This window comes from Condylostylus longicornis, unplaced genomic scaffold (genome assembly GCF_029603195.1).
Source record: "Condylostylus longicornis isolate FDR11 unplaced genomic scaffold, ASM2960319v2 ptg000055l, whole genome shotgun sequence".
NCBI lineage: Eukaryota > Metazoa > Arthropoda > Insecta > Diptera > Dolichopodidae > Condylostylus > Condylostylus longicornis.
In genome coordinates, this window is record NW_026578024.1 from 10,505,106 (window position 1) to 10,523,375 (window position 18,270).

Here is an 18,270-nt window from a genome sequence, read left to right on the forward strand (position 1 = left end):
CAAATAATTGGTGAACTCGGTATAATTTGTATTTCAAAACTCGGAAAAATTATTGATCACGTTACTTATTATTAAAAAATTTCTTTGAAATTTCTCTTGTTAATTGGATACAGTCTTATTTTAGTGTTTTTCGTATATACCTTAAGTTTTAAAATATTTTGCAGTGTATACAATATTTTTCAGAAAAAATACCGCACTACGCACACCAATATTGGAAATTGTTTTAATATAGACATTGCAAGAATTTTTAAATGTTCTTATTTTTAAGATGTGTTCCGTTGTGCTGTTGAATTTAATTTAATAGCCTTACTTAAAAAATTCAAAGGAATGTTTTATAAATACGAGTAGAAGCCGAAAGTACCAATCTATATTAAAAAGTCTTCTATATTAAAATTTTTTTTTGATTCGCTAATGAATTAAGATATCTATTTAGATTAATTATATTTTAAATCTATACTGATTAAGATTTGATATAAAAACAAAATTTCCTACAAAATTCAAATATGTATATAATTTTGTATGTACATACGTACACACTTAAACAGTGATTTTTAATTATAAAATATTATAATTTTCAAAAAAAAAAATTTTTACGAAATTTATGTATTTCCATATATACAAATATATATATATATATTATATACATTTATTCTTAATAACAATAAAAATAACTGTAATTATGCTATCAATACTAATATACTTAAAAGTTTAAACAAAAAAAAAAAGATAAATGCAACACAAATTAATAAAAAAAATTATAATTTTCATATATATATATATACAATAATATTATAATATATGCATAACATTAGTGAATGTGTGTATCAATATCAACCAGATGTTAAAAAAAAAACACTAAATTTAAATCAACCATTTTTTACCTTTATTAATTTTCTTCAAATAAAAAAAAATTCAAGTTTATTTATTATAAAATTCATTCAGTCTGATTTCGGAATGTTAGTTGTCTTTTAACATTTGAATCGTATGTAACGATTAACTCTCATTTAGTAAATAAATAAATAAATTAAAGAAAAAAAAAAAAACAGAAAATTAATTGTTTTGTAAGTTAATTTTATCATAGAGTATAAAAATAGTAAAAGATAAGAGCAATTTTATTTGTTAATGTTATTTAAGGCATAACAATAAAAGCTTATAAAATTTTAATTGTTACACTATCTCTATGACTGTATAACAATAATCTTGACGGTTAAATTTTAAATTACCTGTTATATACAATTGCTGTTATAACATTAAATAAAATGTTGCAGTGTGATAATGTTTTTTTTTTTGTTTGTTTTGTTTTGTTCTTTTTTCACATTTTTATTTGGTTTGTGAGTTAAAAATTTTTTATGAATTGTTACATATAGAATTTATTGCAAATAATAATTATAATAGCAAAATCAAATATTCAAGCTTGATTGAAATCTCAAACTTAAATAAATTAAAACCAACACATACGCATACTCATATTTATATATATGTATATTAAATTGTATCGATAAAATTTAAAAATTAATTTACTTTTTCCACTCAACCTACTACAGTTATTTTATTGTTCACTTATAATAAATATTGACTTTTTTTTTCTTTTTTAAATTTAAAAATAGAACAAGCTACGAATCTTTAACAATACTGAATAACAGACAATAACTACATTCGAATTCTGTACTAAAAAAAATTTAAAACAAGGAACAATTGCTATAATTTTGTGATTGTGATATTGAAAAGCTCGCAATTTATCATTTTTTTTATATTTTTGCAAAAAAAAAAAAAAAAAAAATGCAAAAATGAGAAAAAAAACCGGAACATTGTTCTGTTGGCGTAATATTTGGCATTGTTTACACTTACCTGTGAACAATCACCCAAACACAAAGGTCAACTTCCTTCCTGATAGCGCAAAATAATTTTGTCTCTTTTCTCTTGTTTCTCTTATCTTAAAATTTTTATTATTTTTTTTTTTGTTTTGATAAATGTTATCAGTTTTCATAATATAATATTAATGTGACAAAGAGAGATTAAAGTCTCATAAAGATTAATAATTGAGTAATTAAAAAGAAAAATGAAAAAATAATAAGCATAGTCATAACAGTTTAAATATTAATTGTACGTCATAAATAATTGTAACAATTTAAATACCACAACATTTATTAAAGTATGAGTACATGTTGTAATACCTATATTATTAAATATAATCAATTTTTTATTAATCAGTAAGATTTAATTGACATTATTTTATTGATATTTGTAAAGAATTTTTTAATTTTCAAAAATTATAATATTAATAAATAATCCTAATTAATTAGGCATTGTTTTTTTTTCATATTTTAGATAATCGTTTTTCGATAATCGTAAACTAAACGTCAGCAAAAATTTTATTAAAATATTTTATTTTCAACTTTAAAATTGCAAAAATTAATTATTTAAATTATGTTTAAATTAGTTCTAGACTACATTATAATTCTTTCTTAACACAATGTCCGTTCAATAATTATTATAAAATTTTTGATAGGTCTTTTAATTGGAATTATTTTGATTATAATCATAACTATACTCTTTTTAAGAAGAATTGAAAGTGCTATTGTTTACGTCAAATTTCCAAAGAAGAAAAAAAAAATCAACATAAACAATAATGAAAAAAGTTAATGACCATTATCAATAACATATTTTTATTTCTGTTTTTTGTTTTCTGTTTTTTTTATTCTTACAGACGATATTAATTGATTGTGGTCTATATTTAAACAAGTGTTACAGTATTTTAATATTAGCAAATGGAACTCGTTTTCTTATCGCTAAATGTACATACACTAGGGTGACCATCTGTACTTGTTTTTTGTTTTCATTTCTGTTCGTAATCCACTTTAAATAATTTGCTATTTACTAATTACCATTACATTACAATATTTCAATATCCAATTTCATGCAATTGAAAATCATAATGCCAATCCAAAAATTCCAAAAGAAATTTGTATAATTAATGACCTCAATTAAAGAAAATATTGACGGTTTACAGGTAATTCTGAATCGATGTAAAATAGAATCAAAAAATACTCCATTACATGAACAACAACCTAGTGTAAAATTTAAACAAGCCAACATTGCAATTTTTTGCAAAGTGAAAAATTGCAAATAACTGCAGTGTTGGCTATGTAAAGTAAAAAATTGCAAATGTTAGTAGCTTTTTTCAGAAATGTTTTACGGAATCCCAAAAAAAGAAAACGTCATATTACAAAAAAAAAAAATTAAACATATTTAAATGGTGCACTATAGGTAATTGTGCCAAGTAAATATGTATATATTTTCGTATAGAAAAAAATATCCGATAACAATCAATATTGGTCAAAAATTTTCACAAATGCTCTAATATTCCGATACTAGACTATTTTGCACTGTTAAATAAAGACACTTTAACACTTTATAAACTAATGTAAAGTGAAAATTTTTAATTCAGGTAGTTAATCAAAAAGTAATTCAAGTCCATTTTTATTGTCCTCTCTTTTAATTGTGTAACAATGGCTACCCTTTACATACACGCATAAATACCATATAAAATGTAGTTATAAAAAAATAAAATTATCTTTTGAGAAAAATTTTTTATTTAATTAAAATTATTTTATTGGTAGATGAGCTGGTTTGGGAATTCTTTTGAATTTAAAAAGCTTAAAACTACTCATTGAAATTATAATGACTAACGCCAATTTTCAACCATAAGTATAAATATTAAAAAATTTTTAATCAATGTTTTATTCTGCATTAATTAAACAAGAGAAGAGCGATAATTACACATTTCATCGGAATTTTGAAAAATTCGCAAAAAAAAAAATTGGGTAAAGTAGATTATTATTAATTTTTGTTTTTCATTTTTTTGTTTTTTTTTTTATGCTCAATCTACACATTAATACACATAAATTAATTATACATTTAATTTCAATCAATATTTTTTTTTTACTACTTACCTGTAATGCAAAAATAAAGAAAAAAGAAAACAAAAAAAAAATTTATGAAGACAAGTTTTATTTTCGGAATTACTTTCAATTTTGTCAGGTGATATTTAATTGTGCAATTAAAATAAAAACAAAAAAAAACATAAAATGTATATTTATTAATGATTATGTAAACTTGAAAAAGAATTGTGTATGAATTTTAAAATATTGTGGAAAACTCTACTTATACTTGAAGGGGTAATGATCGTGCAATGTTTTGAAATAATTGAGTACATACGTGAAAGAAATATTTGTAAAAAGTACAATTTGGTTTTTTTCTTTTTTTTTCATAAATTATTCAAAAATTCAATATTTGTCATTTCATACCTACATACATACAAATGTATACATGCATTAACAATTTTATCAACATGAAATTTAAATAAAACTTTGTGAAAATTAAAAAAAAAGTTTTCTAGATAAGGAGTGTTTCTTTCATTCATATTTATTTAACACGTTTTCTATAAATTTGTTATTGATGTTAAAATCTTTGTAACATGTTAATATTGCCGCCCTAAATCATTACTATCCTAAGACGGATTTTGTAAATTTTTTAAAGCCGAGATTTAAAGTTTTTTTGAAATTTGTAATTTTCTAACAGTTTGAAAATTTCTAAAAATTGTTGAAAATAAAAGCTTGATAATTTTTAAATTTTTGCCTTCATACATACTTAGAAATTAAAATTCTAAAAGCAGTTCTTTTTTTTAAAAAAAAATTTTTTTTAAATTTTTAAACTTAAATTCATCAATTTAAAGAAATGACAAAAAAGAAACTATACTCTGACAGAGTCTATAATTATGTTTTTGTAATAGTAGTAATAATTTTAAATTCTAATGAGTGAAAAAAAAAAAACAATTTTTTCTCACAATAATGGACTTACAACATTTCTGATTTAAGGCAATGAAACTTATACTGTTATTTTAGCTGAATTTAAAATGTTATTGTTGATGATAGTAGGTATAGGTACATAATAAAAAAAAATCTATGCAATGAAGACTTATCAGAAAAATCTTCTGTTCAACATTAAAACTTGTTAGAAAAATGTTTTTTTTTTTTGGGAATAAAAATATTTCCCCAAAAAAATATTATAATTTTGGGCATAATTGTTTGTTTTATTTTAATTTAAAAAATCCCCATTTTTTTTAATTTAATAAATTTAAGAAGCTGTTATATACGAGTATAAATGTGTATAGGGGGATTTTCCCATAAATTCTCAACAAATTTATAATAATCTTGTTATTTATTACATTATAATTTTAAAATAAAAATATCTTCAAAAAAATCTTTAGAATTAATTCTACATACATATGTAGTACATTGTTTCTAAATTTTAAGGTTAATGTTGTTATACTACATAATGTATTTATGTATACCTTATGCATTATTTATTGTTATTGAATTTTTATAAAGGAACAAAGTGCGAATACTTAATATACAAAACCTTCATTCTTCGTTGTGATTATTTTGAAAAAATTTTGTAATTATGAAATTCTTAAAATAATTTCATTATTAAATTTAATTGAAAAAATGAAAGTTTAATTTTGAAAAAAAAAAATTGGAAATATTTGTAAATTCTTGTTAATGAAGCAATGCACTCATCAACAAAATTAGTTTAGAAATTTAGAAAATTGTTTTGAATATAATTGTGTTGTTGTATTGAGATGTTTATAAATGAATTTGAATACAGTTTGTTAAAAAGTTATACTTTTGCTAAATAAAAAAATTTAAAAGAAATAATAGTATAACAGAAAACGTTATACATAATTCAAAATGCTTTTCTAAACTTTTCCAAAAAATTTATTTATTAAATATTATTTGTGAATGTATTTGTGCATGAATATAAAAAAATTTAATAAAATGATAAGTATATTTATTAATTGCATATTAAAAATGTGCCATCTATTGAGTAAAGAGCCAATATAATTGACATATAAAATTAAAATAAATAAAATTTTATCAATCGATAATAAGCAATAATATAAGCAAATAAAAAAATTGAGTCAATTAGAAGAATTTTAAATAAAGAATGGATTACTGAAAGCCTATATAAAGTAGGATCGAATAATAATTAATAAAATAATCAATAAAAACTGTTATAATATTTATGCTGTTATATTACTGTTATATGTATAACTGTATGAATTAATTTTATCATCTCGTTAAAGAAGTAGGGACACCCCCTATTATTTCATTATTTTATGAACAATAAAATAGAAAAATTGTAAATTTTTATTTTCAATCTGGCAGACCTTTTTTTTATGTAATAGAAATTTTTATTTATATATTATGTAAGTGTTAATTAAATCTTTTACGAGGAAACGTTCATAATACTAAGTTGCTTTTTCTAATTTACCCAGAATTGAATATACTACAAATTTTAAAATTATATTAAACTGGTTATGTAGTTTTCAATGCAGTTCTATTAATAAAATATATCAAATTTTAAAGAAATTTAAAACAGGTTATCCAATTTATATAAAATGAACGTTATTAGCTTATGCCTGTGTTCTCTAAATACAACTAGAATTACATAATAGAAATATCTTTCAAATGCCAATACAAATGACAATAAATTTTTTTAAGAAAGTTTTTATTATTATTTTTCTTTTATTTTTTATTTTTTTGTAGAAAACTATACATATGTAGAAATTTAAGAATCGTCATGTTATATACAATATCAAAATTTATAAAATTTAAGAGAATCGATTTTTTAAAAATATGTTTGATTATAATTTTGAGTTCAGGTAAGTTTAACATTTTAATTTTCGATTTTAGTTTGAAAATTTAAAAAAAAAAAAACGAAATTTTCGATTTTTAACAGATTTAAAGCACGTGAATTCTCAAGATCATCCATTCAATTTATATATTGAACAACATGACATTTCCATTTTAGTTAATGAAACTCAATCTACGATATTGAAATTAGAGTAAGTAATTTTTTTAATAATAGAAAAAGTATTTATACGTTAATTATGTACATATTTTGCTTTTGTGTTTAAATTGATTCACCCTGTGATTAAACTAACGAAATGTCATTATATTTTATGTTTAACACTTTTTAAAAAATTCTTTTTCCATTTAATATTCATTTTCAATATTCTTATGTTTCTTGCACAAAGACCGTTTTAAATTTTAACTCAGTTATCTTAGTCTCGTGAATATTGTTTGACAAGCCGTACTTATTTTACATATACTTTGACGTTGTCAAAAAATAACATATTAATTGTATTTTAATCGAGTTATTTCAACACTAGCCTCGTGGATTTTATTTTTTATGAAAACTTAAATAAGTTATTTTTTAATTTTTGCCCCATAAAAAACACTTATTAAGAATAATTAGTACGAAAGAATCAAAAAATTGACACTGACGTCCCTAAGTGCTTGTATTTTGATTTATTCGTGAAATCTATTTGTTTAATTTTCTTAAACTAAATTAATATTACGGTATTACTCGTAATATATTGGTATAAATGTAATTCTTTCTAATATACTTACATACATACATTCAATATTCATGTATATGCAGCAGCTTTATGAAAACGTGAGGCATCGAAAAATGAATCAATATTTTTTGATTATTAATTTTATGAATTTTATTATTTTATCTTTAATTTATATACATATATAGGATATGTACATACTTACATATACATACATACATACATATTTATCTAATAATTATGGAAATATTTTAAATTTTCAACAGTGGTATAATAGATCGAAATGTTAATGTAAAACTTGTACAACAGCATGATAACTTAATAGCAATTGATCCAGATTCAATTTTTATTAATAAATCTCATACAAATGATGATAAAAATATTGCGAATTTTAGTATAACAGGGCTTAATCCTGGTCATTTAGAAGTTACAGCTACAACTGTTCCTAATGAAACATGGATGTAGGTTATCTTTTTGTTTTACAAAATATATACATATAAAATTCATATATACATATATATAATATATTCTTCTATATTAATTTTTTAGTGGTAGAAATATTTTTATCAGAGTAACAGTGGGTTATTCTAATGCAATTATTTACATATCAATTGTATGTGGTTGGATCTATTTCGTTGCATGGTCAATATCATTTTATCCCCAAATAATAACAAATTATTGTAGAAAAAGTGTGGTCGGACTAAATTTTGATTTTCTTTCCCTGAATATAGTTGGATTTATATTATACAGTGTTTTCAATATAGGTTTATTTTGGATACCAGAAATTCAAGCTGAATATTTTGAACGACATCCTAGAGGATTAAATCCAGTTTTAGTTAATGATGTATTTTTTTCAATACATGCATCATTTGCAACTCTTTTTACTATAGGACAATGTTTTTTTTACGAGGTATTAATGAAATTTATTAATAAATTTAATAAAATTATGCAACAATGTGGGTACAATATTAAAATAATATTTTTATTTTGTTTTTAGAGAGGCACTCAAAGAGTTTCATGGGTGGCGAAAGGTTTATTAGCAGCTTTCTTATTAACTCTTATAATATCTGCTATATTGTCAGGAACTAAAGTTCTACATTGGTTAGACTTTTTATATATATGCAGTTATATTAAATTAGCAATTACTCTTATAAAATATATACCGCAGGTGAATTTAAGCTGTGATACCAAATTGGAAAATTATTGATTATAATAATTGCAAAATTTTAGGCTATCATGAATTTTAGAAGAAAGTCAACAGTCGGTTGGAGTATAGGAAATGTGTTATTAGATTTTACAGGCGGTATTTTAAGTATGCTTCAAATGACATTGAATGCATATAATCATGGTACTTTTATTTTAATAAAAATTTTTAAATTTTTTTATAAATATTTGTGTTTTTAGATGATTGGGTTTCCATTTTTGGTGATCCTACAAAATTTGGTTTAGGATTGTTTTCTGTTTGTTTTGATATTTTATTCATCTTACAGCATTATGTTTTCTATAGGTTTGTATATTTTAATAAATTTTTAAATGTACGTATGTATAACAAATATATATCTTCTTGTTCAACCTAATAATTTCGGATCATATTTTACTTAGTGTGAATTTCTCATTTGTTGAATAACATAGCAGTACCTTAACATTGTGTATTTCATACATTTTTCATGTAAACTTCAACATTTATTTTTATATTTTACAGACATAATTCAACGGATGCTTCAACTAACTTTTGTTGTAAAAAATAGTTTACGCTTTTAAATTTTTACAGTATTAAAATTTAATAAAGTCACACATTACAAAATTTTTTATTAAATGATTTTCCTGTAGTTTTACTGACTTTGATTTCCATTACGCTTTTTAACCTTTAAATTAAGACAAAGCTTTTGTTTTTGTTTTGTAAGTAATCCTCCTAAAATTCATTATAACTTAAATATTTTAAGGCAATGCTTAAAACTTAAAAAAAAAACATATTGATCGTTAAATTGGTCTTATATCTAAATGATGGCAATACCTTTTAAAGCTGTAGTTTAAATATAAAATTAGTTTAAATAGAAAATTTTGTTGTATAGAAAACTTTAATGCACTATTTCGCACGTACTGAAATAATTACATTTCATTATACTTTTTAAATCCTTATGAACGTAATTTGCTACAAATTTTAAGAGATATTTAGTTCAATATTGAGTTGAAAGCTGTGACATTCTGCAATGTCACAGGTTTCAAATTGCAAAAACGAAGTTTTTGATTCGTAAAAGTAGCACTTTTCACAATATAGAACTCAGAGAACAGAAATGTTTATAAAATATTTTCAAGACATTGAAAAGTCTAAAAAAAAATAGCGCACATATTGTGCACCTACTTACATATATGATTTTTAAGCATTCAAGGTATGCATCCATTAAAAGTATAGAAACGTACAAGTTGTAGGAACTACGTATTCTCATATGTATGTATGCATAAAACAAAAGTCTGTGGAAAAAAATTAGAATTGAAGTTTAAGAATATATTTTAAACGTCATAATCCAAAAGCCGTTACAATTCTGCAATAAAATTTTGAGCTTTAAAACACTGAAACAAAGTGTTAAAGTCAGCTTTGTTTATACTGACGAAATCAGCAATAAAGGTCTAAGCTTACAATTTATGATTTTTATTAGTTTTTTTTTAACGTCAATTAAACAATTAAAAACATTTGCCATTGAGCAAAATAAAAATATGTATGCATTTGTATATTCATTAGCATTACTAATAAACGCATTGTTAATAAATTAAATATGTACATGTGTAAAAATATATTTGCAAATATAACGTATATATAACAATGCACAGTGTTTAATTGAATTGTTATTTCTCAATTCCTCATTGCGAATTTGTTAGCTGATCAGTCAACTTAACGTTTCGGACTTGTCAATTGGGTCAAAGAAATACGGTATATTTAAAAAGTAAATGGCAAAGCAAATTGATGTTGTGAGTTGGCAAAATCAGCCTATTTTGACGGGTCCCTCTCACTCATGGTTCTGGTAAGGAGACTGTTTAATCAAAAACATTTATTGAAGTATGAGAATTTTGAGAGGACTAAAATTTTTCCCGAATATGGGTTTTTGACTATTAACTACCCCTCGAAGAACTCCACATTTTTATTTTTTATTTAGGGTAGACCCTAATACGCTTTTAAAATCTGTTTATTTTAAAGAAATGTTTTTAATAAAGAAAATTCTTTTAGAAAACATATTATTTCAATTTTTGTAATAACTGCCTGATAAATTCTAATAATATTGTTATTTTAATTCATTGATTATCTTTTTATTGATAAATTTTTTGATTTAGCATAGTGCACAATGAAAAACCAATTGCTTCTGTATACAAATATTTTCTATATACAAATATTATGCAACGCACTGAAGCAACGCACTGAATTTACACTGAAGCTGCGCCGAAGTCATTTATCGTACTTTTATTTACACATTCTACTAGTCTTTCATTTAAATAAAAAATATTGATGCTTGTTAGTAGTCGTTTAATTCTTGTAATTAATAATATATTAACCAAAATGTTAATAGTTAAAAAGCTATTTTTACTCTTTTAATTTTACTAATTTTGCAATTTGTATTGTTTATTGTTACAGAGAAAGAATACAATCGTATAGAAGCGTTGAAGATCAAAACCAAATTGATAACGAAGTCTTAAATGATTCCTATGAAGAACCTGTGCTCGAAAATAGCAATTAATCTCATTCCAAAGTTTAAAATATAAATTGTATTTTTTATGTAGCAAATATTTTAATAATAATAAGAATAAAATTTGTACAATTGTATATGCATTCTATGTTATATGTACTTATATGTGTAACATTATATAAATAAACAAAGAATTACTATTTTTTGAATAATCTGTTCTATGTAATTTTTTTAAAAATTAGAAATTCATAACTTTGTTTTTATTGCTTAATATAATTTGTAAAACAACGCTACACTGGGACTTTATAAGGAATAAGAATTTCATGTACATAGTAGCTAGCAAGACTTATGTAATGTAGGTACTGAAAACTTAAAAAACAAAATTCTAAGCCAGAATTTTGTTTAAAAAAATAAAACAATGTGAAATAATTTTTTAAAACTAATTTAGTTGCAGGGAATATAATTTTGCTCAATAGAACAAATTTGTATCGTTATGAAGCGGGACCTTATCGTTAAGGAATTGTCGTTTTGGTATGTATATTAATGTGTTTATATGCAGCTAGTAGTCGACTTCAAGCGGATTTCGAGTTTATATAAACGCTACTTCACTTGAAATTTTCAAGCAACTTGAAACTCGACTGCATATACGTCGATTGACAAATTGGAAATGTCAAATTAATATGTAATGCTTGTCGGCTAATGTCAAACTCAATTCGAATTCAAGTATGTAATATTATTTCAATCAGTACAGTATATACTCAGATTGAAATTTCACTCCATCCGCCGTATAGGCGAATTACATATTTGTGACTCTCTCGCGATACTCGGTTGTCTTTGTGTATGTTAAATTAACAACAATAGAGGGCTTTTGAAGGAATTATAGTCCTCTAAGTGAATGCCTAAATACGAGTATATTTTGTCAAGCTATTTTAGCTAAAATAGCATAATACTCAGCTGAAGGAAATTTTTTGTTGTACAAAAATTCTATCTGAAAATTGTCAAAAATTTGTTAGGAATGCTCAAGAAAAAAATATTAATACTGTTTGGTAAATGTAGTATAGAATTTAAAAAAAGAGTCAATATTATTCCATAGATAAATACAAAAGTATTTTGACAGAAAGATTATGCTCAAAGTGTAAATACACCTTTTGTGATTTTCTTCATTAAAAGATTTTTAATACAGATGAGACACTCCTGTTGGCTGTCAAACTTTTCTGGTTTGCTGGTTTGTGAGTTGGTAAAATAGACTTCAAATTGATTAATGATTAATAGTGTGTGTTGATAAATTGTTAAACTTTGATGAATTTATAAAAAAATTAATTTAATATTTTATTTGTTCACCTGGATCTACAATTTGCATTATTGACGAAAAATGAATTTCAACGCGAATGCGGGGGTTCGCAATAGTAAGTTTTAATAGAAAAAAATATAAATATAAATGGTAAATAATATTTGGTCTAAGTTCAAAATTTAAAATTAAACTACAGTAGGTACCTGCCCAAATTTTGCTTTAAAATCTTTGAAAATATGTATGTATGTTAATAAAAAAAAAAATTCATATATGAGTCCTAAATGTTCTTCTAGTTATAACTTGGTACATAAGTTTTTAACCTGTGAAATACTTTAATTTTAGATCCAGGGCCAGGACCAAGCCGGAAAGTGAAACGTGTTGCTGATATAAACGCTTTAGGATCTGCACCAATTCCAAATAACCCATATATTCCAACAAATGCTAATTTAGAATCTATTCCAACAGAAACAAATATGGCAACGGATATTACAAATACTTATAGTAGTGTACCGGGTAATTCGAATTTCGGCTATATACAGCAGCCTTCATTAATGGAAGAAAATATGCCACGTTCAGGATACGGCATGTACTCACCGCAAGACTTAAACCAACAAATGCCAAGAAATCCACAACAACAGCCAGACTTTTCAGCATTATCTGCAAACATATCAATGTTGCAACAGCCTGTGGTTCAAGACATGGCTATGCAATACGGTCAAAAACTAGCTGATCAAGGAAAACAATTAATGGAAAATCAATTTGAGAAGTGGATTCCTGTAACACGATTAAAATACTATTTTGCTGTTGATAATAAATATGTTATTAATAAAATTAAGCTCTTATTTTTCCCATTTACACATAAGGTATAAATTTTTATGAAATTATTATTGCATTTTAAAATATCTTATAATTTTGCTTTTATTTTTAGGATTGGTCTTTGAAGTTTGATCAGGAAAATCCAGTACAGCCTCGGTATGATGTAAATGCTCCTGATTTATATATACCAACAATGGCTTACATAACCTACGTTGTATTAGCTGGACTAATGCTGGGAATGCAAAATAGATTTACTCCGGAACAATTAGGAATACAAGCATCCAGTGCTTTAGCTTATAGCATATTTGAAATGATAATTTACACCATTACTTTATACGTTGCTAATATTCCGACTAATTTAAAAACGCTAGATCTTGTGGCATTTTCTGGTTATAAATTTGTGATTATGGTTGCATGTGTTAGTGTTAGCATACTCTTTTATAGATCTGGATATTACATTGCTCTTATTTATACAAGTTTGTCGCTGGGCTTTTTTTTAGTAAGTAAAAGTTTTCTTATATTGAAATTATTTAATAATTTTCTTAAAATAAAAAGAAAAAACACAAGCACGCTTTTAATTGGTTTAAAAGCGTGTTTAATACTTAGAATAAAAATTTATTTTCAAAAAATGTAAAAAATTGATTTAGTAGCCAATGTATTTTTTCAACTGTAAATTTTTAATTTCAATTTTAGCTTAGAACTTTAAGGACTAAGGTTTTGAATGACGCGAATGCACAAACAGCGCCAGCTGGTGGTCTAAACTATGATCCATATGGTACCCCACAATCTACAAATCAATTCGATTACACTTTGGGTAGAAAAAGAAAATTGTACTTTTTATTTTTGGTAATTGGCATTCAAATATTTTTAACGTTTTGGTTATCAAAACATTTGATTCTATACGGGTTAACGTCCAATGTACAAGTTTCGGACAAGGAAACATAAAATTTCTCAATAAAGGATTATCATCAAGTTTATTTTTCTACTTTTGAAAAATGCAATTACATAAATGAATTTTGGTTTAATCATAGAAAATTATTTTTGTCAAAATTAAATTTATATTGATTAAGAAAACGTTGAATAAACTAAGATATTACACTAGTTATGTTGTATTTGCTTTTTAGATGAAAAAATATTTCGAAACTTGCAAAAAAAATTGTTTTGCATAATTTTAGGCAAACTTAAAAAATTTTTTTAGTTTGTATTTTTGTTGTGCTTATTAATCAATATGTATTAATTTATTATTATATGTATGTAGATACTTAGTTTCAATAAGCCCGGTGTAGCTATTTTTATTCTAACAAGTTTTCAAACAGTTTTTAAATGGATAAGATTATCAATTAAAAGGTTATTTTGAATTGGATTTCGTTATACCAATTGATTTAATTTCAAAATCCTACATTCATAAAAGTTACGACAATTAGTTTGCAAATCATTTGTTTTAGAATTCTGTAAAATAGAAAAACCGTTGATACAAATAGATAATTTCATTTTTTTAAATTTTATTTAACTTAAAGAAAATCAATTTTTATAAATTTTTCTAAAAACAATTACAACAACAAATTTATTTGAACAAAAATTAAATAAAAATATCAATAACTAACAGTTATTGCAAAAATGTAAAGGATGTTCTTGCTTATACTTAAATACTATCTCTAAATTTAATTAGTTTTAGTTTTGTAAAGTTTTATTTCACTTTCCAAGTCAATATTTTTTGTTTACTTATAAATATGAATATGCTTGTTTCATGAAATATATCAAAATTTTTTAAAACGGCTTATGATTTATATTTATACATCTTGACTTCATTTAATTAATTCCTGAAGCTATCTTTTTAGTTGAGAAAATTATTAAGTTTAAACTACAGTTCCTCCTGGAGTTATACTGGGATTAGGTGACATATGTTGGGGAACATTCTATAATTAATTATTAAAAAAAACGATTAAGAACTAAATGTAAAAAAAATATTTTATATGTTTTACCGAATATCCAGGCCTTGCCCAAGTATATATAAATCCATCTTGACATGCAGTGAGAAAACAGTCCTCACGAAAAATTAAAGCCGTTAAACGCTCGTGGGCGATTTTTTTACATATTAAAGGTTCTAATATTGGACACTCATCAAAACGCGGACACGCTGGAGTTCCTATCAATTTCATTGGATCGTATGATGTCATCACACTTGAACTTGATGAAGATGAACTAGCTCCAACAGAACATGAGCCCACGAAATTTGAAGGATTAGTAGTACCAGAGGATGAAATTAGTTTTAAATGCTTATTTGCTAAAATTGTATTAGAATTATCTGTATTTTGACTATTTAAACTATTTTGTAATAAATTGGATGTATGGTAATTCCCACTTGATTTTGATAAACTAAATGTTTTACGATTATGATTGCGATTAGTTGAATTTACACTATTTAGATGATTATGATGGTTTTTGTCGCTACTAAAACTAAAATTCGTTAAACGTTGAGTTATACTATTGAACGCAGATAAACCGCCAGTCCCGTTGTTGCCTCCAATGGAATATTCTGATGATTTTGAAGGGTTACCAGGATTTCGAATTATGGTTATAGTGTAACCACAATTGCTATCTAATGTGTCTGAGGGGGATTTCGTCGCATTAATGCAATTAGTCAATTTGTTTAAATTACTATTATTTTTACTGTTGCTATGTTTACTAGTTAATGTAGTAGTATTTTCACTTCCGTTGTTAATTCCAGATGAACTACAGCTGGCTGAGTCTGATGTTATGCAATTAGCTGTAGAAAATTTGCTTGAGTTGCTACTATTTTTCGAACTTGTGTTATTACAAGCATCATCATTTGATTTTGCAATATTAGCTGAAGCCACCGATGTTATTGGTTTTAAAATTTTAAAATTTTCATTTGGTAACTCTCCATTAACCAATTGATAATTATCGTTTACAGTGGATCCCGACATCAAACCTGATGATCCGCTACCACAATTATTAGTAGTATTACTGTTAGCGTTTATGCTAGAATTTCGCTGTCGTAAAGGGATAGAATGTCGTAAAACGTCTTCCGTTATATCCCACAGGCACAATTGAGTATCTTGGCTGACAGACCCTAACCTATAACAGATAGCTAACTTATCATGCTGTTGGCTTAAACTATCACGAATAGTCGAAGAATTAGGTCTTCTTCCGTTATTTCCGTTCTTCTCACTGTTTTCGAAACCATCGTTTGAAGAACAGTACCTACTGCTAATGTCATTCATTGGATTCTCATCATCGGAAAAATCTCCCCCATCCCAATTGTTGTATGATGTGGTATACGGATCGAAAGCTACGACAGAAACCCATGAGCGATGACCTTGTCCTCTTGCAACCACACGACGTTCACTTAACGACCAAACCGTAACCAAATCATCCTCACCTCCAACTACGATGTATTTCCCATCTGGCGACCAACAAACACATAAAAATCCTCCGAAGTAAGATCTAGCGATTCCCAGCAATTCCATTGTATCATAATGAAATACTCTTAAAAATCCATCTTGTGACACAATCGCCAGGTTAGATCCACATGGTGAAAAACAAAATTCATTTATACTACAATTTTCTGTACTAAAAACCCACTTGTACAAAGGGTTCCGTGTTGACTTAGACTTGCAAGTAAGAATTGTATACCCATCTCCAAGTTTAAATGGTTGATAATTTGGTGTTGTAGGACTACACGGTAACTCTTCATTGTAAAGATACAAGTGACCAGAAGCATGTGATGCTAAAAACAAATTTGGAGAATTGGGCAACCATTTTAAACAGGTAACTTTTGTCTTGTCGATGAGTCTCTAAAGAATTAAATGTTTTAGTATGATAACAAATTTCAGAAAATTTTCTTACTTCTTCATTATACAATTTCCCCTGTTCCCGTTTTCCTGGATGAACAAGTTGAATCTGTCCAGTTGTAAATCCAACTAACAAGGGGGCACCTTCAATAGTCGCACTTTTCAAATTAAAGTCGTGACAGCTTGGATTTGTTCCTTTGTATAACTTCTTATCAATTGGCTTACTTAGTTCAGTACCCTAAAAGAAATAATAGTCATACAATTTATAAAAATTCAAATACTGAGAAGTTTTCTTTATTTTATAAAATCAAATTCAAACGTGACTTGAATTACGCATATATTTTTATTACCTTTTTTACTCCACGAAATGCATAAACGTATAATTCTTTTCCAAAGTTAAAACAAATTCGATCACCTCCATAAAATGGGCTCCCATTCATCATACCATTCTGATCATTCGCTGCACCTGACGCATGTATTGGCAGACTATTTAATCTGCAATCAAGTGGAGCTGTTGAAACTGTACCACCTCCGGATATTAAAACTTGCCTACTATTATTTATATTAGGATTATTAGATACACCGTCAGAAGAAGCACTTCCTCCTTGGTTTTGCTGTTGCACAGATGACGAATTTGCATTGGAAGATATGCCGCTAACTCCTTCAGACTGATTTATTGATGGTAACGTTACAATTGAAACTCTAACTTGTGGTGAACTTTGACTATTCGTGTATCCTACGCGATTCGGTCGAGAATACTCTGACAAAGTCATCAATCGATAAGTACCTTCTCGAGTAACAAATTGAGTTTTTAAATCATCTTTGACACTAGGATCTAATTGAACAGCCATTGTACGGCATATGATCTATATGAACGGAATTTTAATAAAAACTTTTTAAAAATTTCATTGAAAGCACGATTTCGTATGTAATTTAATTATTCCGTAATCGTATTTGTCGCAAAAATGCAATTTATAAAAGAAAAACAACTATGAAATCCGAATATGAAAAAATTTGCCATTAATGACATTAATATGACAACTTTCATCGACATCTACAGTGGGTTATTGAAAACGCTGAGTTTTGGTACCTTAAGAAAAAAGTACTGCAAAGAATTATAAGAATGGCGAAAAAAGTATTGTAATCTATAAAGAAGAAGGTCTTCTTAATAAGACAAAAAGTTCGCTCCTTCACGAGGCAGTGTTAAATTTTAATTTATTAAAAAAAAAAAATTCCGTCACGAGATGTGAT

General features: G+C 25.4%; 3 protein-coding genes across 3 annotated transcripts; 2 read left to right on the forward strand and 1 right to left on the reverse strand.

The window, feature by feature from the left end:
* Nucleotides 1-1,043: 1,043 nt before the first annotated feature.
* LOC129611891 (cystinosin homolog) lies at nt 1,044-11,240 on the forward strand. Its single transcript, XM_055525306.1, has 9 exons — nt 1,044-1,061; nt 6,609-6,724; nt 6,802-6,907; nt 7,687-7,881; nt 7,970-8,330; nt 8,418-8,588; nt 8,651-8,768; nt 8,825-8,927; nt 11,046-11,240. The coding sequence occupies exons 2-9, from the start codon at nt 6,643-6,645 to the stop codon at nt 11,146-11,148; spliced, it is 1,239 nt and encodes a 412-aa protein (XP_055381281.1). The 5' UTR covers nt 1,044-1,061; nt 6,609-6,642; the 3' UTR covers nt 11,149-11,240.
* A 1,111-nt stretch (nt 11,241-12,351) lies between these two features.
* LOC129611874 (protein YIF1B-B) lies at nt 12,352-14,305 on the forward strand. Its single transcript, XM_055525284.1, has 4 exons — nt 12,352-12,503; nt 12,731-13,251; nt 13,317-13,703; nt 13,898-14,305. Exons 1-4 carry the CDS (start codon nt 12,470-12,472, stop codon nt 14,147-14,149), a joined length of 1,194 nt encoding a protein of 397 aa, XP_055381259.1. The 5' UTR covers nt 12,352-12,469; the 3' UTR covers nt 14,150-14,305.
* Nucleotides 14,306-14,766: 461 nt separating this feature from the next.
* Nucleotides 14,767-18,014, reverse strand: LOC129611792 (WD repeat-containing protein 20). The gene is made up of 4 exons (XM_055525104.1): nt 17,370-18,014; nt 17,075-17,257; nt 15,187-17,022; nt 14,767-15,120 (listed from the first exon to the last, which is right to left on the reverse strand). Exons 1-4 carry the CDS (start codon nt 17,868-17,870, stop codon nt 15,061-15,063), a joined length of 2,580 nt encoding a protein of 859 aa, XP_055381079.1. The 5' UTR covers nt 17,871-18,014; the 3' UTR covers nt 14,767-15,060.
* Nucleotides 18,015-18,270: the final 256 nt, after the last annotated feature.